Source organism: Phyllostomus discolor, chromosome 6, assembly GCF_004126475.2.
Source record: "Phyllostomus discolor isolate MPI-MPIP mPhyDis1 chromosome 6, mPhyDis1.pri.v3, whole genome shotgun sequence".
Lineage (NCBI taxonomy): Eukaryota > Metazoa > Chordata > Mammalia > Chiroptera > Phyllostomidae > Phyllostomus > Phyllostomus discolor.
In genome coordinates, this window is record NC_040908.2 from 167,512,450 (window position 1) to 167,537,359 (window position 24,910).

Here is a 24,910-nt window from a genome sequence, read left to right on the forward strand (position 1 = left end):
CCCGGGCCCCGCGGGGGAGAAGCCCGAAGCCGGACCCCGCGCCGGGAGGAGCCACGGCGGCCGTCCCTAGGGGAGGCAGGGGGCTCGGGAAAGGCCGGGGGGACCACGCGCTGCGGCGGCCTCGCCGCGGGCCGGCTCCGGGGGGCGCCCGCGGGAGGGCGCGGCCGGCGCGGGGGGCGCGGGCGGGCGGCGGAGGCGGCGGCGGGGGGCGGAGACGCGGCGCGGCTTCCGCTCCCGCGCCTCCTCCCTCCTCCCTCGTCGTCCTGGTCCGCGGCGCCCGAGGGGGAGGCGGCAGGCGCCGGGAGCCGCGCGAGGAGCCGCCGCGCCGCGCCATGGAGCCCGAGTGAGCGCGGCGCGGGCCCGCCGGCCCCGGACAACATGGAGGCGGCGCCGCCCCGGCCACCGCCGCCGCCGCCGCCGCTGCTACTGCTCGCGCTGTGTTGCAGCCTGGCCCCCGCCGCCGGTAGGTGGGCGCGGGCCGCAGGGACAATGGCCCGGGCGCCCAGGCAGCTCCGGCGGCCCGCGGCCAAGTGCGCAGCGCGCGGTAGCGACTTTGCAAGTTAGGGGCGAGTTGGGGCGCGCGCCGCGGGTCCCCGCCGCCCCCCGCTGTCCCCGCCGCCCGGGTGCCGCGCGCGGCCCTTTGTCTCAACCGTCCGGGCCCCTCTCGGGGACGCAGGGCCCGGTCCAGAGCGTCCCGGGGCGGCGAGGAGGGCGCGCGGGCGGCGCCGTCCCCGCCAGGTGCGGCGCGGGCGGGTCCTCACCTGCCCGAGCCCCGGGGCGCGCTCGGAAGTGCGCACGCGTGAAGCCGGCGGGCGAGGCCGTGCTGGGACCGTGGGGACCCGGGCCCAGCGGGCTGGCAACGAGCGAGGACTTTCGGCCCGGAGACAGGCCTGGCCGCCCTGCGTCGGGAACTATTTGGCCAGACTGTTTCCGATGGCCGTGCGGCGGGCCTGCGAGCTCCAAGAACTGATTTAAGTTTCAGAGAAAGTTCTGAGACCCGGCGCCAGGCGGCCTGGCCTGTTGCGCTGGCCTTTCATCTACGTTGCTGTCTGTTTCCAAACGGACTGACACCTGCCAGGTGCCCTGACGACCCGTCTGGCCGCTGGGGCCCCGAACAGGGGCATGGGGCCAGAGTCCATCCCCGGGGCGATCAGCGTGGGGCCGCCCAGGGGGGACGTGTCTCCAGAGAACGGCGTGGTGGGGCAGTGAGCTTGTTCCTCAGTGATTGCCTCAGTTATGCACGCCCTTGGGGAGATGAGGGCCAGGGATTTTTCTGTGCGACTCTTGGTGTGTCCCAAGGGGTGGAGTTGAGGTCAGGAGGGCTCAGGAAACCTAAGCGCCTGTGAAATGCTACACATGTTCTTTTAATTTGGAGATTGCCATGTGGTTTTTGAAGCAAGTCTCTCGCTACCTAAATCATTATCCTCGGACGTGAGTGTTGTTTTTCTGGAGTGTGGCTGGGCAAGTGAACATGGCCCGCGAGTCCTGGGTTCCGGGGACTGCAGTTGTGCTGGCTGTGTTTTTTTCTGGGGGGCCCTCGAGTCCCTTTGTCTGGGCCTCTTTCAGGCAAACAGCTGTCTCCCTGAGTACTTCCCGTGTGGACATGGCAGGGAGGTGTCCTGGCTTGGCTCTGTGGCCACACTCCCAGTGCTTTGGCTTCTACATTGAGGTTGGGGGGGGGGGGATGGAGAATGGATGGTTTCCTCAAGTCCCCCTGTCCCCCAGCCCAAACTTAGAGACTGTCGGCGATTTCACCCCCAATTTGTCTGTCTCAGGAGCTTGCTTACATTTCTCGACACTAGCAAAACAAGGTGACGAGGAAGCACTCGAAACAATGACACTGTCTGGGTAGTTCAGGCCAGTTCTCTGAGCCTTTTCTCTGCGGAAATGCCTGGATCACAGAGGCGAGAGGCCTTTTTTTGGGGGGGGTGTTTGTCTTAAAGGTGGGGTTTCTCAGCGGGCCCTTGTTTGTTGCTTTGCACTTGGTTGCAGTTTTGGATTTCCTGTGCCTTTTGGGGGACGTTGCCGGAGGCCAGTGCCTGCCGGTGTGTGGTTCGAGCCTCCAGGGAGAAGAATCGCATCTGCGGAGCTCGGTTGTGCGTTAGTGAGGCAAAAATAGAGTTGATTATTTTCACATTAGGACGCATGCGAGCGCGAGGTTTCCCGAGCGCCGGCCGGAGTGGTGACCCGGGCCTAAAATGGAAGCACGAGGCGGCATCTCTCCGCAAGCCCACAGGGACTGTCGTGGGTGGGGTCTGCCCCTGAGTTCTGGGTTCGGTTTATGCCTCCGCCTGGAGTGGAGCCAGCACGTTGGTAGCTAATTATTTTTCCTGATTGCAGCCTGTTGCAATGTGAAGCCGTGAGCCCACGGAAGTGCCTTTGTTCTTGTGGTCTCGGTGCTGGGAACGGCCGAGGCTGCTCCCCGCCGGCCCCGCAGCGCTCGCTCCACGCCCAGCCTGTCCAGGACCCCCCAGCGAGGCCACTGCGGTGCCCAGGGCCTGGCTCCCTGGGAGGGCCCTGCCGGCTGGTGTTAGCTGAACCGGTGGACTCCCCTGGGAGAGCCTCCCCCGCCAGCCCCCAGGATCCTCTGTTTTCCCAAGCGGGGCCCACGAGCCCACAGCCCTCCTGTTCTGATCCAAGAATTCACCCAGTCAGTCCACGCGGCCCCACACTTGCTGTGGGGATCCTGTCGCATTTGGAGCCCGTCTAATTTCAGCTGCACTGTGTCACCGCTCAGGCATTTCACAGAATTTGCACACTGAGGGGGGGGGGCGGGTGTACAGTCTAGTGAGGACTCTCGTGCAGGACTCCTGCCTGCAGTGGGGGCTTGCCGGGGCTGAGTGGGGGCTGGGGTCGGGCCAGTCTGGTTCCTACGCTCAGCCGCTGGTTGACTTTGGATGACGTAGCTTTTCTGTGTGTGGTGCTCCCACCTGGGGCCCCGACCCTGGGTGTTGGGGAGCATGAAACTCCACCCCTGTCCCGAGCGGGGGAGGGGCTGGGAGCAGCAGAGCCGCGTGCCTTCCTGTGGTGTAATGGGGTCCTTGCCCTTTCTGGCCTGGGAGGTCTGCACGCTGTTGTTACACAGTCTGGGATTTCTTCTGTGTGCGACCTTGGACGTCTGGTCCGCTGTCTGACTCGTGTATCACGGGGACAGCGCAGGAGTCTCCGGTGGCCGACAGCACGAGGGAGCCTGAGTGGCCCAGGGTCTCGGTGCTTGCTTTGGCGGGGGGTGGGGTGGGGCTGGACATCTGACTCCCTCTGTGTGTGCCTCAGTTTTCTCTTCTGTAAAATGGGGATGATAACACTTCCTACCATGAGTTCGGACAGGAACAGCAGCCTGGCACTGTATCAGCTACTGCCGTGCTTGGTGCTGCCCTGGGCGCCTGTGTGAGGTGCCGGGGTTACGGTGGGCAGGGGGGCAGGTGAGGCCCGGCCTTTTTCCCAGGTGTTCCCCGAATGTGCAGCTAGGGGAGCGCTGGACCCAGGGGCCTCCCACTCGTGGTCCGGAGCCCTGTCCTCGAGGACCAGGTGGTCTCCGTTGAAAGAGGCCAGATCACGCTGCAGAGTCTGGACATGAGCCAGAAGGTGATGGAAGCTTCTGGAAGACTTTGGTTAGGGAGGCTAGGACACACAGACTGGAGTCAGATCTGTCCTAGGTGAAAGGTGTTAAACTGACCTTTTTTTTTTTTTTAATCGAGATGAAGTACACGTGATGTAAAAATAATCATTTTAAAGCGTACAGCTCAGTGGCATTCTGTACATTTTACAATGCGGTATCATGAGCCACCAGACCTGTTCATCACCCCAAATGAACCTCCGCGCCCCTTACCTAGGGCCTTCCTGTGCCCCTGGGTGGCCCCAGCTGCTCTGTCCCCGAGGGGTTGCCTGTTCCGGACGTGTTGCGTGAAAGCGGTCGGATGGCGCGTGGCCTTCAGGGTCAGGGTGTCGAGGCTCAGCCGCATCGTCCCACGGGTCAGCGCCCTGTCCTTTCCGTGGCTGGACGAGCTTCGTTGAGAGGGAAGAGCACACTGTGCTGTCACCTGCCTGTTGATGGGTCGATCTTGTTGGGTGCAGGCTGGGGGTCTTGGTGTCCCTGTGGGGTTTGGAGAGCGGAAGCTGTTCTAAGGCTGGGCCGGGACGTGGGCAGGTTTGTCCTCAGATCCTCCTGCCTCGGTTTGGAGACACGAGAGATGATGGTGGAGGGAGCTGAGGGGACACCAACTCCGGCCTCTGGGGAGCAGGGTGTCTGGGAGGTGGACCTAGTGCCGTGATCAGCGTGACAGGACCCATGAGTGAGACTGTGTGTCTGTGGCTGGAGAGGTGTCTCTGACTGTCACCTAACACACTTGAAAAACGGGGAGGCCCTGATGGGCGAGAGGGGCTTTGTCCAGCCCTTTCCCTTTGGGGGGTGGGGGTGCCTTTGGACAGACACATTCGCTCAGAAAGTAGTGGTGTGTCTGCTGGAGACGGGTCCCCTGTGGGGCTGTCTTGGGGACAGTGCCGTCCAAGTGCTGACAGCGGAGGCAGCTGCGGTCCAGGGTCCCGCCCACCTGGCCAGGCCTGCCTCTGCGGTCTCCGCAGCTCTGGAAAGGGGTTTGCTAGCTCTTGGCCTCAGCGTCTGCACCTGCAAAAGTGGGACCCTGGCTCCTGCCTTGCAGGGCTCTGGTGGGGTTCAGGGAGGCTGTTCCCTCGAGATGGGCCATGGTGGGAAGGACGTGAGGGGCCCTGCCCTAGGGGTCTAAGCATCAAGTTCCTAACACCCTCGTCCGGGTGGGGGCCTGGCGGTGGTGAGAGATGATGGGGTGCTGGTTCGCCCCTGACAGGCGGCTGGCAGCTCTGATCCAGGCCAGAGCCCCAGCCAGGAGTAGACCTTGCTGCTGGCCCTTCCCCCGGTAAGTGGGGGACCCCCATGCCCTTAAGCCATGTGGGGTGTGTGCCAACGAGGGTATGCCCTTGCCCACATAGTCCTGCCTGGTCTCCAGCCTTGAGCAGCCCTGTCATCTGTGCGTCTCCCGGGCTGGCCGTTGGTTCCGACGTGCCCCGGACCGCCTGTGGTCTGGGAGGGGACTGAGCTCTCCGCTGGCCTGCCCACTGGCTCACCCTGCCCAGTGAGGGTGCACCTCGAGCTCTCGGGGTGGCAGCAGCCTCATGGCGCTGGAACCTCAAGTTGTGATCAGTCTGTGCCCACTTCACGAGTCCTCTGTCCCCCCTTGGCCTGGACCTTCTGGGGGGTTGCTATGGTGACATCACCTAGGAGGGGTGGGGTTCTGTACTTTCTGGGTATTATTTTATCTGCTTCATTGCTTGGTATGTAACTCAATAGACATTGTTTGAGTGCTTTTTGTTTGCCTTGGTGTGCTCTTTCTAGCAGTTAAACGGAAGTAAGAAGTCACGGAGGACAGTAGCTTCACCTTTTGGGGTCCCTGGTGCCCCTCTGAGAATCTGATGAAGGCTCCTCCCCCAGGGGCCCGAGGCTCGCCTCTGGGGCTGGCAGTGCAGGGCTCTGAGAGACCGAGCACTTTCCCAGGGGGCGGTCTAGGCTGCCGCGGGGGTAGAGAGGGCTCCCTGGGGGGCGGGGCCTGGACCCGGAGCCTCAGCCTGTGGCTGAGCTGGATCTCGCCTCTGGGTCCCGGACTCCGAGTCCCTCGCCACCACACTGTGTCCTGCTGCTGAGGGACCAGCCATCACTCACGGCTGCACCCGAGGCCTTGGGCGGTCATCAGAAAACACCTCTTCAGTGGCCCTGGGCCGCCGGCCTGCCCGTCTGGAGTGGGCTATCGGTCTACAACATGTGATGACAGCGGCACCCCCGTGTGGGGCTCTGGGAGGGTCAGGGTCCCGTCCCAGCTGGAGGTGGCGTGTTCGCATGTTGTCCTCGGCGCACCAGGCAGCAGGCATGGGCAAGTGGGCGGGCCGTTCCGCCTGTGTCAGGTTGATGCTAACCCCGGTATCTGGCCACACGGGCTTTGCTTGGTGCCATCACACAGGGAACTGCCCCTCGCCGCGAGGCCCAGAGCCGGCCCCACGACCCTCTCAGGCCTGCCTGGCAGAGCCCCGCCCTTGGTGCGCCCCAGAGCGGGCCGCTGCATGGTGTCATCCCGGAGAGACGGTCTGGCTCTGAAACCGCTTTCCTGCGGACCTGCCGCCCCCTTCTCCTACCTAATTATTGAAAGTTCAGAACCACTTTTAAAAAGAAAAGTTTTGGTAAAATATATACAACAAGATTTGCCACTTTAGCCGTATTTAAGCGTACAATTCAGCGGCATTAATTGTATTCACGGTGTGGAGCCACCGTCCCCGCCATCTGCTCCCCAGATTTTTTGTTGCCCCAAACAGACACCGTCTCTCCCCCCACCCCCCCAGCCCGCAGCCCCTGGGGACTCCTGACCTGCGTGGCTGGGCCTGCGGACCAGCCCGTGCCGGACACCGCGGATTCGTGGAGTCGCACCCCGCGTGTCCTTCCGCGGCTGTGGTGTGGGTGCTGGAGCGATGCTGCTGAGGTCCGTACAATTTGGGGCGTGTGTGGGGCTCCATCCCTTTTTACGTCTGAATAATAAATACTCCGCCGTGTGGGCGGGGCGTGCCTTGTGCTCCCGCCGCCTGGCGCTGGGCCCTTGGCCTGCCTCCGCCTTTGGCTGTGGTGAGGTGTGCTGCTGTGACCGTGGGTGTGCAGGGCTCTGTCTGAGCCCCTGCTTGCCCTGGTGGAATTGCAGGGTCGCGTGGTACCTCCGTGTTTAATCTTCTGAGGGACCAGCACACCGCCTTCCGCAGCAGCAGCCCTGTTTTACATCCCCCGCCCCCCCAGCGGGGCACCGAAGCTCCAGTTTTTCTACATCCTGGCCCAAGCTCACTGTCCCTTTTTTAAAAAAGGTTTTACTTACTTATTTCTAGAGAGAGGAGGAGGAAGAGAGAAGGAGGGAGAGAAACACTGATGTGTGGTTGCCTCTTGCACACCCCCTTCTGGGGACCTGGCCTGCAACCGAGGCGCATATGCCCTGACTGGGAATCGAACCGGTGACCCTGTGGTTCGCAGGCCGGTGCTCAATCCACTGAGCCACACCAGCCAGGGCCGTTTTCTGTATCTTTTAGATCTTCATTCTTTTTAGAAGCCAAGTGCTACTTCAGAGTACGTGTGCATCATACAGCAGGGCGAAGACCCAGCTTGTTTTAGTTTTCTGGGCTCTGTTGCGGTTGCAAGGCCCTCGCAGCGAGCACCCCCGCGCACATGCGTCTGTGCACGTGGCTACAGTGTTGCTGCAGGACACACTCCTTGTCCAAGAGTGGATATTGACAGATTCCCACAGAAGGCTGCCCCACTTTACACCCCACCGGGCACCCCACGGGAGGCCCGCTTTGCTGTGTTGTCTCCAGTGCCGGCCCCGACCAGATCCTATTGTTTTTAAATCCCTGTGGCTAAACATTGTGACACATTTTGGTTTGGACACGCCTCGTGACTGGCTGTGTAGCCATTTGTGTTTGTTTTTCTGCACGCCGCCCACTCCTATCAGCAGCCCCCGTTTCTGTGGAGTCGTTTATCCTTGCTTATTGATTCGTAGGAGGTGCTTATTTACATGGATGTTCACTCTTTGTTCTATGTGTATTTTCCAGATTTTTCTTCTGGTCCGTAGCTAGTCCTTCATCCTTGTTTTTGGTGGCTCATTATCCTAAAGATGTTAAAAAGCTCTATGTAAGCAAAACTACCTTTTTACCTCGGGGCTTCTGGGCCTGGGCCTTGTTTCTTCTCTACCCTCGGGTTATAAATATGTCTTCCCTTCTTTTCTTCTGGGGTTGTTCCTGTCTTGTGTCTCATGTGCAGACACTCTGTCTGATTTCTGAGGGCCTGTGCGGCATGAGGTAGGGACCCGAGTGGTCCTGGCGTCTCCCCCACTGGGAGGTGGTTAGCAAGGGGTCCCGGCTCACTGGAAACGAATCGCTTTCATGTGCCGAGTCCACAGACGCTCGGTTGTTGGTTCTGGAACCTTCTGTTCTCCCTTGACCTGTGGGTGTCTTTCTGTGGCACCACGCCAGGTTTTTTAATCTGTGTAGCATCAGAGTGTAATTTCAGATTGTGCAATTCCCCCCCCCATTGTTCTTTAAAAAAAAAACAACAACAACTTGTGTTGACTCTTCTCGTACATTTACTCTCTGGTGATAAACTTCAGAGTCGGCCTATCGGGTTCCCTCCTTTGATCTTTTGATCTAGGGACAGTAAATGGTGACATTCAACAGGTGTCCGAGGGCTGGATGTTAGAAGTGCTCTCCAACAAGCAAGCGGGTCCCTGGCCATGGACACAGATTCATCTGCAGCCTCGATGGGGCGGATTTCTTCCCGTTTGGGGTTTCTGGCGGCGCCTGGAGGGGATCGGAGGTGACGTTTGCGCCGGCTTGCCCAGTGGCTCCTGCCGCCTCTGCTGCGGAAACAAGCGCTAATGTAATGAACCCCAGTGTTACCCGAAGGCACGTATAAAAAACTCCTGCCCCCTCCTCTAGTTCCTTCCAGAACAAAGCGTGAGCCACTGTAATTTCTTCCCCGGGCTGCAGCCCTCCGTGAGCCTGGACGGGAGGTGGTAGCCCCCTAGCAGAACTCTCGGGAAATTGCTCGCTGGGGCCTTAAACACCACCCGGGCGAGCGGCCTGGCCGGAGAGCGTCAGCCCAGCTGCCCGGGTTCCCCAGGCCCGCCTTCGCCGCTTGCCCTGGAAGGGGAGGCGGAGCCAGGTGATGGGAGCGCGGGGACGCGTCCTCCCTGCCGGGCCGTCTCTGCAGACTTTCCCCGGCGCGAACCTGGTTCCCCAGAGGGGACCGAGTGGGGGGAGTGGGTGCGGGGGCGCCGTCCTGGCCTCCCCGATTCCTCCTTTCAGGCCCAGGGCGCAGAGATGGTGCCCGTGCCTGCTGTCCTCTGCCTCCTGGACGGGACAGGGCCCGTCCCTGGCCAGCCGGCCACGCCCACTCTCCCCGCAGCAGGCCCCGGGCTCGGAGCCCTCCCAGTCGGCTTCTGGTGCCCACCCTGGGAGACGACGTCAGGGTGGATGTCAGCTTCTGCTTGGACTCCTTGCTTTCTAGAACCTTCCCCCTGCCCGTTTATCTAACGCTCTGGCCAGATCCATTTTCCTGAAACGAATGTGTTCCCTTCCATTTCTCAGAAAATGACACTGGTTTCTCAGCATCCAGAGCTGGAACTTTTGGCTCACCATTGTGCTGCTCCAGCTAGGTCTGTCCTGGAGTCTGGAACCTTCCGTGGGACAACCAGCCTGAGAGGGCCTTGGGGACAGGGGCTTCGTCCTGTCCCTCCACCTCTGGCATGGCGTCTACCATGGAGCAGACACTCAGTAGCCGTCTTGAGGATTTCCGAGGCCTGAGGCCTCTTCTTTGGGGGGAGGGCAAATCTCACCCATCCTGCCTTCCTCTGGCCCCTAAATCTCCTGTGTCGTGAGCTCCTGCCCGCATCCCCAAATCCAGTCCGGCTGTTTCCCGGTCACAGAGCCCCTGTCCCAATGCACGGGGCCGAGAGTGGCCCCCGTCCCCAGGAAGAGCCTGTGGCCCCGAGCAGGGACTTGGAGAAGGCCCGCTCCGAGGAAACCCAGCGCATCCCAGACGCACTCGACTGGGAAGTCGCCTCCACAGCCTGGGGCCTCTGTGATGTCATGGTGGGGCCCTTGTCCTTCGCTCGTCCTTGTCTCGTGTTCCAGATAACTCCGTATGGGTATTTCCGGTCTCGTGCACAGGAGTAGCAATAATGGGGCAACACATGTTCATACCATAAGAAAAGGTTTTGGTGCTTTGAGATAATAGCCACAGAGTGGGTGTCTGAATGAGGGCTATTTTTTTTTAAGATTTTATTTATTTACTTTTAAACAGAGAAGGGAAGGAGAAAGAGAGGGAGAGAAACATCAGTGTGTGGTTGCCTCCCATGCGCCCCCCACTGAGCACCTGGCCTGCAACCCAGGCAGATGCCCCGACTGGGAATCGAACCAGTGACCCTTTGGTTCGCAGGCTGGCACCCAATCCACTGAGCCACGCCAGCCAGGGCTGAATGAGGGCTATTCCGAATGCACTTTCAGGAATTTAAGTCCTGAGAGAGCATTGCCCCTTCGACAGCGCCCCCCGAGTGTCTGATGTTTGTTCCCTCCAGGTTGTCGCCGCCCAGGTCTCCGCATGAGTTCGCCCCGTGCCCGTTGACTCTGGGGGGGCCTGCGCTGTATCGAGGGCGAGCAGTGCCAGCGCCTGCCCCTGGCTGCTGTGGACCCCCTGCCCCTGCCCCCTTCTTCACGACGCTCGCTGGGCCTGCTGAGGCCACTGCAACCCTCGTGCTCGCCGGACTCTCTGCTGCAGCTCTCCGCTTGGGCAGGACCCAGGGGCCGCTGGCCGCTGTTGGGGTGTCGGGGGGCGGGGTGCTGTCTGCTCTGGCCTTTACGGTGTCACCTGCCTTTGCACGGAGTTCTCCTCCCCCATGGGCCAGGCAGAAGGTCAGCTCATGGAGGCCGAGGTGCCAGCTCTCTAGCAGGGCTGGAGGGCAGCCCCTGTACCAGGGGGCCTGTGTGTGCACCCTCTGCCCAGAGAGGAGCGTGGTGCTGGGTCATCTTGGTGCCCCAGGCTGTGGCCACAGTACTTCCTCCCGCTTCGGAGCGGATGGAACCCGGACTGGCCGCGGCCGGACTCGATCCCTGGTCAGGGCGAGGACAGCAAGCTGCTGATTGATGCCCCTTTTCTCTTTTTTCTCTTTTCTTTTCTTTTCTCTTTTCTTTTCTTTTCTTTTCCTTTCCTTTCTTTTCTTTTCTTTTCTTTTCTTTTCTCTTTTCTCTCTTCTTTTCTTTCTTTTCTTCTCCCTTCCTCCCTCCTTCTTCCTCCCTCCCTCCCTCCCTTCCTTCCTTCCTTCTCTGTCTTCCCCCGCTTCCTCCCCACCCCTCCTTCCTTTCTCTCTAAAATCAGTAAACATATCCTCGGGTGAGGACTGAAAAAAAGTGGGACGAATGTCTGTGAAAAGAGCATCCCCAAAGCACGTCACCCGGTGCCCTGGCCCCTGACCTGCTGGGCGGATGCAGGGCCCCGTGTCCTCCGGGAGACTCAGAGAGGGGGTGGGCCCGAGGTGGCTTCTGCCTGGGCCCCCCAGCCAGTGCACGGCGGAGCCGGTGGGCAGTCGGCGGAGGGTCCGTGTGCTTCCAGTCAGCCCTCTCGTCTCGGTCAGGAGGCCCTCGCGCAGCCAGCGGCAGGGTGCAGAAGGCTGCTCGGGGCGAGAGAGCAGTTCCCCTCCCTTGGGCTCCCCCTTCTAGTTTTTAAAAAAAGTCTCCTCTGTTCGAAAGACATTCTCCTTTCCAGGAAAGTGCATTTAAGTAATAACCTTTCCTGCTTGTGGATCCCAGACGCACACGGCTGCCACGCAGAGCTAGCTGGTCCGTGTTCTATTGCAGGGTTTCCGTGAGGCCCCCGCCCCGCAGTTTCCATGGGCATTCGGCCCTGAAAGTGCCTCCGGGAGCCAGCACGCCTCGCGGTCCCGTGGGCCTCGGGCCCAAGTGGGAGTAGCTGATTGGGAGGGCGAAGGGGGTCCCCTGTGGGACCCAGGCAGGGCTGCCCTCCAGGAGGCTCCGGGCTTCAGCCAGGCCCTCGCTCCGCCTGTGAGGGTTCGAAAGGCCTCCTCCAGAGCTGCCCCCACGGCCGGCACTCCCCGCGCTGGCCCCTGCCTCCCTGCACGGGCCGGCTCCTGCGGCTTCCTCTCCTCCTTGGACCGAGGCCCTCCTGGAGCTGCGCTGCATCAGGACGGAACGTGGCTGAGGGGGGACCCCTGTTCCTAAAGGATCGAGTTAGGGGACCACCCGACTGGGTAGTTTTCCAGAGTCTCCGGGCAGGTAATCTCTAGTCAGATTTTAACCATCGAGGAGGGCTTAAGGTCTCTTCTGAGGGCTGGGATCGCAGGACGTGGTGTTTTCGGTGGGGAAGGGGTGGCGGGGTCCAGGGCTTTTCTGCACCGCACCAGCTGCACCCGCAGAGCCGGTTGCTGACGCAGCCTGCTGAGCTAGGAACTGGTCCCCGTTCGTGATGGGCGAGGTCCTGAAGGGACAGCGATATGTCGGTAAAGCGCCGTTCCCACCGTTTGTAGGTGAAGGGGACAGGTGGGCCCCGGTCCGTTCCTGCCCGCCTGTAGACCCTCAGGCCCGCTTGGCCACCAGTGGACACTCAGAAGCCGGCCCCACGAAGCGCACGTGGAGTGGTGTGTGCCTCCCCCCGGCAGCCGCGCCCAGCGCCGTCTCCTGAGTGCAGTTACTGTCTGGGCACCTCGAGCTGGGCCTCGCTGCCTGGGCCCCCCCTCCCCCGCCCCGCCTCCCCTGTTGCTGTGAACAGCTGAGGGGCAGCCAGAGGAATCCCAGCGGCGGGCCTGGGGCCGCCCGCCCAGCCCCTGGGCCCGGAATCCCTGGGCCCCTCCACCTGTTGTGGCTTGGCTCGCATTTCTGGCTCCGCTCTGCGGCTGCTGCGAGCGGGCGCATTCACCCCTCCCGCCCTCCGCTTCCTCACCTGTTGGGGCGTCGTCACTGTGCCCCCTCAGAGACACGCCTGAGGATGAGACGGGCCAGGCTGCGAAGTGCCTAGTATGGCCACCCGTGAGCGCTCAATAATTATTAGCTATTAGGGGTGTTATGGCAACCCTAATTGTTATTCTCCGGGAGAGGCCCCCGGGGCTCCGGAATCGGGCTCGGCTCAGCCGGAGAGCATCCCGGCGGAGACCATCACAGCTCGGCCCCGCGGGCCCGTGTCCAGGTGCCAGGCGGAGGTGCGTTACCTGTCTGTCTGATGGCCGCGTGGGGCCGCACGGCTCCCGGGGCAAACCTGCTTCCTGCCGGGTGGAGGCCAGGGAGGGGGGCTCCGGCGCCCTGCGCCTGGGAGAGCCGGTGCAGGTGGCCGCTGGTGCTTCTCCTGGGGCCGCCGCGGGCAGCGGGCGTTTCAGCTTCGCTCCTGCGTCCTCGGACCATCCATCTTTTCGTTGGTGTTTCCAGCACCCCCCGCCTCCCCCCGCCCCACCGCCTCTCCCTCCGTGGAGGATGTTGTTAGGGAGCCTGGCTTCCGACAGTCTGCTAACGAGCCAGCCTGGCCGGCTCACAGGGCCAGGGCTCCTCTCCCCAGTCCCCCCAAATCTGGTGGCTTGCCTGCCTGCCCTTCCCCTTCCCACCTGGTCAGCTTCTCCCCCAAAGGCAGGTGAGGGAGCCCGGGCATCCCTTGGCTGGTCAGTCCCTGTCCCCTCCACTGCCCACCGGGCTCTGTGCCCCGCAGGTGCTCAGACGGAGAGCTGCTGCTTGCCAGGCCGGGTCCCAGGCCGTGGCTGTAACATGGGGGGCGCGGCCCCCCGCCCCCCTTTCTGTGTGCAGGCTGCAGTCTGAGCTCCTGGACCTCCCCCTGCACCTGCCCTCTGGCCAGGAGCCCAGGTGGGACCTGCCTGCTCTGGGCGGGACAGGCACCGGCTTTCCTATTTCCTGTTGTGGCCTCTGGCGCGGGAGTCACTGAAGCCTCTAGCAGGTGTGCCGACTCGCCCCTGTGCGCCCTGCTCAGGACGAGGCCCCGGGTACAGGAGGAGCAGGGGCAGGCGGGGCCCATCAGGGACAGCACGCACTGCCCTTCAGCTGGGATAGCCAGGACCAGCGGCCAGGACCAGCTCTGACTGCCCGGGGACCCACACCGACCGCTGGATCTGGAGCATCGGTCAGGTGGAGGCTCAGGGTGGGGACGCGGGTTTGCAGAGTGAGCCCGTGAAAGGCAGGCCCCCGCTCCAGAGGAGGCCTGTAGGTCACGTAGGAGACACGCAGCTCCACACTTCGACCCCCCGGGGCACCCACGTGGTCCTCGTGAGGGGGCTCCCCAGGGAGAGTGCAGTCTTGCTTCCCGGGTCGCCGTGTGGCTTTAGTGCTGGGTACGTCCACGCCCCCGTCCTACAGATGGCGACCCTGAGTCCGAGGAGGACCTGGAGCTCACCCGTGTCATGCCTGGTGGTTATGCCTCCTGCTCCTGTGGCGGGGAGGCTGGGGTGCCCCTGCGATGAGCCCGGGGGCCTGTTGACCTGCCAGCCTGGCCTGGCTCCCCCTCCGAGGCATGGGGTGGCCGCGGGCGTCCCTTCCTCCTGAGTGCAGAGGGGTCGTCCTGGACAGGAAACGTGGTCAGGTTGTGGGAGGACACAGTCCCGAGGGGCCCAGAGAGCCTGCTGGCCGTGCCTCCTCCCGAGCATGGGGGAGGGGCACCCGAGCTCAGGGGGACGGGTTCACTGTCTGACCCTGCTCTGTGCTCCGCCCTCCTGCACGGATCCTGGTTGCCGCACCAGGCAAAACGAACACCTTTTAAGCCGTGCGGAAAGAATCTGATCGCTGAGCCCCGGGTGCCCCAGCCTCCTGGTCTGTAAGGTGGGGTGACAGTCGTTCCACCTCCTTGAGAACTGAGTGACATCAGGTACAAGGGGCAGAAAGGGTGCTCCAGGCCCTGGCTGGGTAACTCAGTTGGTTGGAGCATCGTCCCGGTACGCCCAGGTTGCGGGTTCAATCCCTGGTGGGGGCACTTACAAGAATCAACCAATGAACACGCATGAAGAAGTGGGACAGCAAATTGATGTTTCTCTTTCTCTTTCAAATTAATAAATTAAAAATTAAAAATAAAAGGGTGCTCCCGAGTGGAGACCGGGATGCATCCCCAGGGGCTTGTCTGGGTTTCTCCATGGGGAATTCTGTTTCCTCTCCACGACCTGTTTGACCCTGCAGGCCCTGAATTACGGGGGTCTCCTCATGCTTATGATCGTCTGACCCGACACTTGGCTTGGGTCCCAGGGGCTGCACTTTGCAGGCAGCCCCCAAAGCCGTGTGGGTGCTCCGACCTGAGAAGCGTCGGCTCCTTGGAGAACGCCAGCGCCCCAGAGGGGTCAGGGGGCAGGAGGCTGCAAGCCAACCCCCGCCGGGACGTTGGAGTTTTTTTTATCTGGCGGGTCTCATCCGTCTGCATGGCCGGACAGGCTGGCCCCGAGGCCGGGGTCTGGTGTTGGCTTGCGGGCAGCTGCTTGTTTTTCAGGAACAGGAGGTAATGTGCAAGCAGAGCCTCCCGGTTTTGCCCATAAAAAGGAGATTTTGCAGCACGATGGCGAATTTGGCACGTCCTCATTATTATGATTTTTGTGCAACACTTAAAGAAAATAAAAGCTGGTACAAAGGTATGTTTGTTTCTGAAATGTGTTTCCTTTCCCAGATGTTCTTTTCTGCCCGTTCCAAACGCGCCGCCGTGAGCTCTGCTCTCCGGTTTCCTCTGCAGGCAGAACAATGAGGCCTCTGTGCGCGCGGGAGCCGCCAGTGGGCCGGGGGAGGGCTCCTCCTGCCCCCGCCCCCACAGTGGAAACCACCGGCCTCTGCCAGCCGGGGAGGGCGCCCGCGGATGCTGGGGTTTGGTGGTCTGCTGGGCCGAGGTGGGAACGCGCAGGGTGGCGGCTCGGAGGTCCCGCAGTCTCTGCACCTTTGTTCTGGGTCCTTGCCTTGGCTGCGTGGCCTCGAGCTAAAGGTCGGCGTCTGGGTGGCGTGCATGGACCCTGGGGCCTGGTGCTGGATCTGGCCGTTTTTCCCTTCTTTTCGTCTCTCTGGCATCTGACACTGGTCTCTGCCCAAAGGGCAGGTCTCCAGGACCCGCCAGGTGGGGCTGAGCGGGTGTCCCCAGAGTCCAGCGGGGCCCCGGGCCCCCTCCGCTGCTCGGTCTGGCAGTGCTTTCTTGAGACCAGGTGTGTGTGTGTGTGTGTGTGTGTGTGTCCTTGGGAGAGCTGTGAAGCACACACAGGAACACACAGATGTGCACACGCACAGGACCCTCAAGTGCCAGCCTGGCTGGTGTCCCAGGACGGCTGGTGGACCCCCTTCCACTCAGGGCGGCATGGTTCCCTGGTCTGCACTGGGACTGTTCTCCGTGGAGTCGCTTTGTCTGCGGCGTGCATGTAATGGAATCCTTATTCTTTTTTTTTTTTAATTTTATTTATTTTCAGAGAGGGAAGGGAGGGAGATAGAGAGAGAGAGAAACATCAATGTGCAGTTGCTGGGGGTCATGGCCTGCAACTCAGGCATGTGCCCTGACTGGGAATCGAACCTGCGACACTTTGGTTCGCAGCCCGAGCTCAATCCACTGAGCTATGCCAGCCAGGGCTGGGAATCCTTATTCTTTAATTAATGCATCCTGCCTTAGAACACCTGAGACACACACATCTCGACCTGATGGATAAAAAGAGAGGACGTGTATCACACATTCACAGGGGACCGGGCGGGTTCTGAGGGAGGGTCACGGATGGGCTCTGGAGGCAGGGCCACCACTGCCCCATTACATAGATGAGGAAACTGAGGCTGGGAGAGGCTGAGGAACTCGCTCAGGGTCAGGGGGCACGGACTGGGCGGGCCGAGGCCCCAGTGCCCGCCTCTGCATCGCCGTGGGGGTTACACAGCATTGCCCTTCTGTCTCTGAAGGACATTGGCCGATGAGTCCCCAGTGCATTTGAAGTGCATTTAAAGACGCCTGGTGCTGGGCTCAGACCTCAGCCCCCTCATTGGACAAACGGGGAAACAGAGGCCTGAGGGGGGCGGTGCCATCAGGTCCGGCTCCCTGGGTTGGCCTGCTTCCTGTGTGACCCTAAGGCCAGTTTCCGTGGAGGCTCGGGGCTTCCACCAGGACGGACCCCAGAGTCAGCCCCGCCCCCGCACCCCCGCCCCGCACCCCTGCACCCCCTCCTGGGCCCCCAAGTCCCTCTGGATCCCAGGACCGCTCCTCTCAGCCTTTGCCATGGCCTCGGGCCACTTCCGGGAGCCTGGCAGGCCGGGAGCCATCGAACCGAAATGGTATGTAATCAGAATGCTATATTTTGTCGAAAATAAGAATGTTAGTTAGCAGGCTGGTTTCTGGCAAGTCCAACTGGGACTCCGAAATACATATTTTCCCCTGCTCTGCCCCAAACCTTCTAATTAGAGAAAACGCACGCTCGCAGACATAAATCAAATGTCATATGCCCCGAACGCTTGTCCTAGGTGTCCCTGAGTGGGGAACATTCCACGGTCGCTAAATGAGGGCCTGCAGAGGGAGGGTGTGTGCACGCACTCGTGCGTGTGTGAGCGGGGGAGACAGAGGCGCCCTTTGGTGACCCCTGGCTGCTGCCGTTTCCCTCCCGCTCAGCCCCCCCCCTCCCACCCCCCCTCCCCCCGGGGCCTCTGTTTCCGAGCCCCCTCCTCCCCGTCAGCACCTGCCCGGCCGCCCTGGTGAAATACACGTATCCGCCCAATTAAAATGCACTCAGCGGAGGAAATGGCTTTCAGGGAGAAGCACTTTCCCTCACAGGAAAGTCTCCGTCCAGCGGTGTTCTGTGACCGCCGACGTCCCCGCCGTGCAGGGGCTGGAGTCTGGGGAAGGGTGTGTGGCTCTGGTGACCGGCCCTGGCGTGGGGGGTCTGGGTCCCCCCTACCCCACCCATGGCCGCCTGGGTCCGACTGGATGCCAGATGATGCTGAGAACTGACTCTGGGGCCCCGAGGCCCCGGGCCCTTCGGTTCTGCGCTGCGTGGGCAGGCGGGCGGGCGGGCTGCCTCCTCACCCGTGGGGACCCACGTCCTGGAGACAGTCACATGCGGCTTCCCTGGGGCTGGAGGGGCCAGAGGGACCAGAGGCCCCCTTCCTCAAGGCAGATGTCTGCTAGCTGGGGGCCTGGAGGGGGACCCGTGGTGTGGGGAGAGGGGACCCCAGCTGGGGTGTGGCCTCGGGGACCTCAGTCTGGTCCATGAAAAAGAGGGGCAGCCCCGGGGGACCGAGGTGGACATCCCCGGGGTCTTCGCCAGGGCTCTGCCATCAGGCCCTGTTCAACCTCACATCTGTGTTTCCCACGCCGCGGGGCCTCCAGGCGGGGTGTGCTTCCCACGCGTCCTCTGGGGCAGCACCGAACAGTGGTTTGTTATCAGGTGCCTTTGGGGAACCCTGGGGCTTAGGAGGCGAGCCCGGCTTCCTGGCCGCTGCCCCTCGGAGCCTGGAGAGTGGCAGTTGCGCCCCAGGCTGCGTGGCCCTGTATCCAGGCACGTGCCCCTTTCCGGTCGGGAGGGGGCGGGCGTGCCCTGCGTGTGACCCCTGCGTGAGCTGGGTTGTGGCTCCTTCACAGTTCCCCCTGCGGGACGGGGTGCCCCCCCCCCCCCGCCCTGCATCGTGTCTGGGTCTAAGGTCTGTGTACTCCCCGGCCCCCCCCTTGCCCACCCCCAGGAAGGGATTTGGTGGGATTCGTCTGCTTTTACATGGTTGCTTTTCGGATTTTCCCCCTTAAACAGGCTCCGAGTCTGGAGTCTGTGGAGTGGCACGTGGCATTGGGAGAGGTCGTGGAGGAAGAGTCCCGTCAGGATGGGGGCCGCCTGCTTGCCCGCCCGTCCTGCACGACCCATGCATGCTGCGTGGCCTCAGCACGCCGCCTGTCAGAGCTTCGGAACCTGCCTCCCCCGCCGCGGGGCGTGAGGGTACTTGGGGCAGCCTCGAATGGTCGGCACCCAGCAGGCCCGTGGCAGACGCTGGCTTCTTCCGCTGCCCATTGCCCTAGGGCCTGCTGTCCTCCGTGGGTGCCGGGCTGGGGACTGGGAGCTTGTGGCCGAGACCTGCAAGGTGGGGGACTCGACCCTCTGAGCATCGCCCCCTGGGCTGGGGGTGACCCTCTGCTGGGTGGGAATTGGTCACTCCACACTGTCACTCCTGGAAGTAGCTCAGGTCGCTGGGGCTGGGGTTGGGACCTCCCAAGGGATTGCTGGGGGCAGCGGGCCGCCTTGGCTCATACTCAGGGGTCCCTGTGGCAGGCACCCAGTGGGCCTGCGCCAGGTCCTGGGCTTTTTTGCTTGCTTCCCAGCCCTTTCCAGAGCCGCCGCCCCAGGCTCTTCCTAGAGCAGAGGTCCAGGTCTGTCCCCGGCACGCCGGATGTCCTGCCGCCTGTGCCGGTGTGAAGGGACCGGCAGGCCATGTCCTGTCGCTTTGTGCGCTGAGGTGCAGGAAACCAGCCGCCCCCTTTTCTTTTCATCTTTCGCAACCGATTTCTTCTTTCCTGTCCCACCCTCCGTCCCAGCCGACCCCGGCCGCTTCCTGCCCGCCTGCTTCCCTGACCTTCGCCATGTGGTCCCTGCTCGGGAAGCCTGCCTGGGCCTCAGGGTTAATTGCCACCTTCCTACAGGGCCACGTGCGCCCGTGTGAGTGCGCGTGAGCCTGTGTGTGTGTGTCAGGATTAGAGAGACCGGGATGGGGGGCCGGGGGACCTCAGGAACGGGGTGACTGAGCCGGGAGGAAGGGGGTGAGCTCTGAGCCGCCTCGGGAGCCGGGCGTGGCTGAGGGTCCTGGGGCAGGTTGGTGGGTGGAGCAGAGGGGGCATGGTGGGGCAGGCACCAGGCCCCGGCAGCTGCAAGGCGAGTGTGGGGAACAGGGCGCCGAGTTGGTGTCATGCTGGGACTGGGGGGCTGGGGGTGAGAGGCAGTTTTGTTCTGCAGCCGGTGACACTCTTGGACCTCGGGGAGCAGCTTGATACAGGCCCCCCACCCCCACCCCCCGCTCACTGGGTCAGCCCAGGTGGAGAGTAAAACTTCCAGTGTTCTGGAAGGTTCCTCCCGCTGCTCCCCAGCCTTCCCCTGCCACCCCACCCCAGGAGGTGTCAGTCCAGTCACGTCTGTTCGGAGTGCCCCCACCCTTGGGGTTGTAGCCCGAGCCCCTTAGAAGCCCAGTGGCCTTGCTTCATCCTCAGCTCTGCCTGGGGACAGGTCACAGCCCTGCCTTGGCTGCCCCTGCCTGGATTTGAAGCAAACTGGGGCATTTATTCCTTAGTTTCATGTAAATGTCAGCAGCTCACAGATCCCTCGCATGGGGAGGGCGGGAGAAGGGCCCCCCCCACTAGAAGCCCCTGGGGAGGGACCCTGCCCTGCTTGGAGTCCTGTGGGTGGGGGCATCAGCCTCCCCTGCCCTGAGGCGGCTGGCCGTGGGCCTCACCTGCAGAGGGAATGCAGGAAGCATTCAGGGGAGGTGGGCGAGCCGGTGGGCTCATGGAGGCCCCGGGCTTTCCCTGGGCCGGGTGTCATGGCCGTGGGGGGTTTTGTGGGGGTGGGAACCGAGAACAGCTTGGACCCGGGGAGGTTGGGGTCTGGTGGAGACTTGGTTGGATCCGTCTAGGGGAGCCCGGGGGGCTGAGGTCATGCTGGGGAGACCGGGAGAAGAATTCGGGGGTGTTCCCCGGCTCAGCGGGTCCTGAGGCGTGCACGCTAGGTGGGGGAGTTTTCGGGGGGCCGTGACAGCTGAGCCAAGGTGGAGGAGGGAGGCTGGAGTCGTCCCCGGTGTTCGGGGATGGCACGGAGGATCCCGCCGGGCCCGGCCCCTTCCGGCCCGCAGGTCGAGTGCTGAGCTGTCTGTGTCAAAGGCAGGACATCTGCTCAGTTAAAGGGAACCCAGCATTTTATTGTTGTTGTAAATGCTGAGCCTTCCCTCTGGACTTGGTGGACAATGGCACGGCTGTGGCCCTGGGGGAGCCGTCTGAGCTGGGGGGCAGACAGCCCAAGGCCTGCGGGGCGTTCTGTCGCTGGAATCGTGTGGTTGTCCTGGTGGCAGGAGGGCTCAGGGGGCTGTCCCCGGAGAGAGCAGCCCAGGGGCCCAGGGGCCTCCGAGAGCCGCGTGACGGGAATGTGGGGTCCCCGGCTCCAAGGAGCTGCCCGCTCACACAGGAGTGAGTGTAGGCGTGCGATCCTTCTCCTACCTTCACTGAGCAGGTTCCAGGAGGGGCCCCGGCGGGGTTTTCTGAGGATGTTGTGATGGCGTCTCCAGCTCCTTTAAGATCTCGGGGCTTTGCTCCGGGCAGTCCAGTGCATGGCTCTTGTATCCCACTCCGTGTGGGGGGACTGGACCTCTTGGTGAGCCGGGCATCCACGTCAGGCACACTTGGGGGGCCGCCCGGATTTCCCCGTGGTCCCTTCCCTTTTAGCCAGATCAATGCTTTTTCACGCGCTTCCTCTCGGAGGGGAACTAGGACTTCCCTGCCCGGGGACAGTGACGGGGGGAGGGGCCACTTCCAAGTCACCTGAAGCATGTCCCCACGCCAGCCTACGTATCTTTCGAGGTTTCATGTTTTATCCTGAGACTCATGGGAATGTTTCAGTCTCTCTCCTTGATAGTCATGCTCATTTTTAAGAAACGATGATTCCAACTTTATTTAAAGTACCCAGAATGGTATGCAAGTAATAATGTGCAAGAGCGGATGCAAAAAATCATAAAGTTTTACAGAGACACTGAAGCAGATGTAAGTCAACATTCATGGGTAGGAAGACAGTGTCCCCGAGGGTCACTGTCCTCCAGATTGACCTGTAGATCCCATACCATTCCCGGCGCTCTCACATCATGAAGCATCATTGTGTGTATATCTCTTGGGGCCCTCCCCCCCACCCCCAGCTAAGCTTTGACACGGTTGCTTTTCTACATTGTAAAAATGTTACATGTCCTAAAAATTGCAACAGTGATTTTGCAGAATTTGGGTTGCTGGGTGTAGAATGTGTATGAGGGGGTGTGTGAGGGGGTGTGGCGAGCCTAGGACGGCCTGAAAGAGTGATCAGGAGGTGGCGGGCTGGGCAGGCGGCGGGTGGATTACAGAGCCCCGGCACTCGGGCCGAGGTGCTGCTGGTGGAGGGCTGGACAGGTAGCCCACGAGAGCGGCCCCAGGCAGAGGGCGCAGGGAACTCCTGCCCCTGGGGGTGGGTAGGGGAATAGCCAGTCTGAGAGACCCCAGCCAGAAGGCACGCGGGCTGTCGGGTGTCAGGGAAGCTGTTTGTGAGCGCCACGAGTGGAATTAATTAACTGAGTTGCGTAGATGCGTCCTGGTGTGGGGCCAGGGCATGCCCGGCACTTGCTGAGTCTTGTTCATCATTCAAGTCTCCCGTCTCCCCTCTCCCAGGAAGCCTGCCAGGGCCACCCATAGCCAGCGCTTGCTTCTTCCTCCCGGAAGCCTGCCAGGTCCGCCTGACCGCTCCCTCGCCTCCAGGCTCCAGGCACCGCCTGTGCACGCCACTCACCCGCCTTTTCCTGCTTAAGCGGTGAACTGTGTGTGTGCACATGTGTGTGCCTGCGTGTGCACACATGTGTATGCCTGTGCGCCACATGTGTCCTGGCCCACGAAACTCCAGGCTCCTTGAACATGGCCCCACGCTGTCTGCCATTCCTTGGCCCTCCCCACAGGGCTGGCACGGCACAAAGGACTGTTCCTGACTGATGAAACCACAGTGTGCGTCCAGGCCGAGGCCCGCTCCAGCGAGCGGCATAACGCTTGGTGCATGTCAATAAGGCGTGTACTTGCCGTGCGGCTGGCCCGGGTGCAGCGGCCGAGGGTTGGGTTACCTGGAGCCGGGCTGTGTTTGGGGTAACCATGTGAGCACTGGGAAATACAGGCTGCCGGAGTGGAGCCCTGGCATCTGCTATGAATTCTATATATAAAAACTGGATATGCTTACATGGATTAAGATGGGATTGTCGGTGCTGGGACTTGCAGACTCCTGATTCCACTGTGGCGGGGACTGGAAGTCGATCACGGGGTGGGCACCCGGGGCAGGAGGGGGGACGTGGCCTTTGGCCGACACCCATTAGCCGAGGGTCTCGGCGAGGTTTGCCCACCCCAGATCTACTCCCGCTCCCCCGACAGGGAGGTGCAGAGAACCCGCAGGGCTTTGTGGGGTGTTCTGAGGGGTGTGCTGAGCAGGGAGGGGTGTGTACACCTAGGGTCGCGGACACTCGTCTGGTAAAACAGACCAGGGAGCCAGGACAGAGGGAGAATGTCATGGGGATTCCGTGGGCTCGGGGCACAGCGGCGCTATTGTTTATTTATTTATTTATTTTCTTTTCCTCATCCTCACCTGAGGGCGTGCTTACTGATCTTTAGAGAGAAGGGAAGGGAGAGAGAGAGGGAGAGAAACATCATTTGGTTGCCTCTCATACACACTCTGACCAGGGAATGAACCCACAACCTAGATATGCGCTCTGACTGGGAATCGAACCTGCGACCTGGCTGTTGACGGGATGATGCTCCAGCCAACTGAGCCACACTGGCCAGGGCCAGCGGTGCTTTTAAAAAAATCATTGCCCTGGCTGGCGTAGCTCAGTGGATTGAGTGCGGGCTGCAAACCAAAGTGTCGCAGGTTCAATTCCCAGTCAGGGCACGTGCCTGGGTTGCAGGCCATGACCCCCAGCAACCGCACATTGATGTTTCTCTCTCTCTCTCTCTCTCTCTCTCTCCCCCCCTCCCCCCATTCCCTCTCTAAAAATAAATGTAAACACCTTTTTAAAAAGTTCTCATTTAAAAAAATATTGAGGTGAAATTCATGCAACATAAATCAGCAGCTTAAAAATTTTTATTTAATTTAATTTTTTAGAGAGGGAAAGGGAAGGAGAAAGAAAGAGGGAAGCATTGATGTGCAAGAAGATACAGCAATCAGTTGACTCGTGCGCCCCCTACTGGGGACCTGCCCCTCAACCCAGGCTTGTGCCCTGCCTGGGAATGGAACTGGCGACCCTTTGGTTCACAGGCCGGTACTCAATCCACTGAGCCACACCAGCCAGGGCTAAAATCAGCATTTTAAAGTGAACAATTCAGTGGCATTTAGTACACACACCTCCATCTAGTTCCAGAATGTTTCCATCACCCCAAAAGAAAAGTCCTCATTCCTCATTGCCCCTCCCCCAGCCCCTGGCAACCACACATCTACCATCTGTCTTTCTGGATTGGCCTGTTGGGGACATTTCACGTGCACGGAACCAGTATAACACGTGTCTGACGTCCTCACAGAGCATCATGTTTTCAGGGTTCATCTGTGTCGTGGCGTGTCAGCGCCTCCTTCCTTTTTATGGCCGCGTAATATTCCACAAAGCACACCTTGTGTATCCATTCATCCGGACGGGCATTCGGGCTGTTCCCCTCTCCTGGCGGTTGTGTGAACAAGGCTGCCGTGAACACGTGTGTCTAACTGTTAATTTCTGAGTCCCTGTTTTCGGCTCTGTCGGGGGGGTAGACTGAGGAGCGGAACTGCTGGGTCACAGGGCAGCTCCGGGGGTACCTTGGAGGAGGAGCGTGGGGCCGCTTCCGCAGCTGCCAGCACTGCCTTTTAGGAGGAGCTACAACTTCCTGCAAACGAGGAAACTGAGGCTCCGAGTGCAGAGGAAGAGTCTCTCCAAATCTCGCAGCTGGCGGCCGGGCCGGGATTTGAACCCTGGCACCTGAGTCTGAGTCGATGTGCTTTGTGGCACAGCTGGCCTGGGACTGCATGAATGAAACATCTGATGAGTGACAGCTGCTGTGGCTGCCCCCCACAGCGGGGATTCACTGGGTGCTTACGATGTGCCGTGACTGGATGGAGCCGTGGTGTGCGCTGTCCCGTGTCAGCCTCTCGGTCTCGGGTGCGGAGGGGCCGTGATGACCCCATTTCACAGATGGTGGTGGAGGTCCGAGAGGCCAGGATTGGAGCCCCGTCCCGCTGTGCGCCGTCACCCCGAGCGGGCCCTGGGGCTCACACTTGGGGAGCCGGTGGGGTCAGCCTGCCCTTGTGCTAGGTGGCCCTGGTACGGATGACCTTGCAGCGATCTGAAGGTTCACCATTCAACACGTCTGGGCCCAGCGACTCCCCAACAAGGTCACCAGTCCCCGCTCCGGCCTCCTCGGCAGACCGTGTCCCCGTCCGGCAGCACCTCCTCCCTGCGGTCCCAGTGCGCGTCCGGGTTCACGGTCACGCCGGGGGTGTGTGTTTCAACTTAACACCTTCTGGTGTTACTGCGAGATGTTCCCACCCCTTTGATGGGCACAGCCTCCCCGGAGAACGGTCCAGTCACCCTGCTGCGGGGGACACTCGGCTGGTTTTTCCTTATTGCAAACCAGGCCGCAGGGAACGTGGTGACCGGGACCTTT

At 61.6% G+C, this 24,910-nt stretch overlaps 1 protein-coding gene across 1 annotated transcript in view; it reads left to right on the forward strand.

The window, feature by feature from the left end:
• The first annotated feature begins 276 nt into the window (after positions 1–276).
• Positions 277–24,910, forward strand: part of LRP5 (LDL receptor related protein 5) — a 90,536-nt gene continuing 65,902 nt past the window's right edge. Inside the window, 1 exon segment of the mRNA XM_028514676.2 lies at positions 277–463. Coding sequence (XP_028370477.1) covers positions 379–463 — 85 coding nt within the window. The 5' untranslated portion in view covers positions 277–378.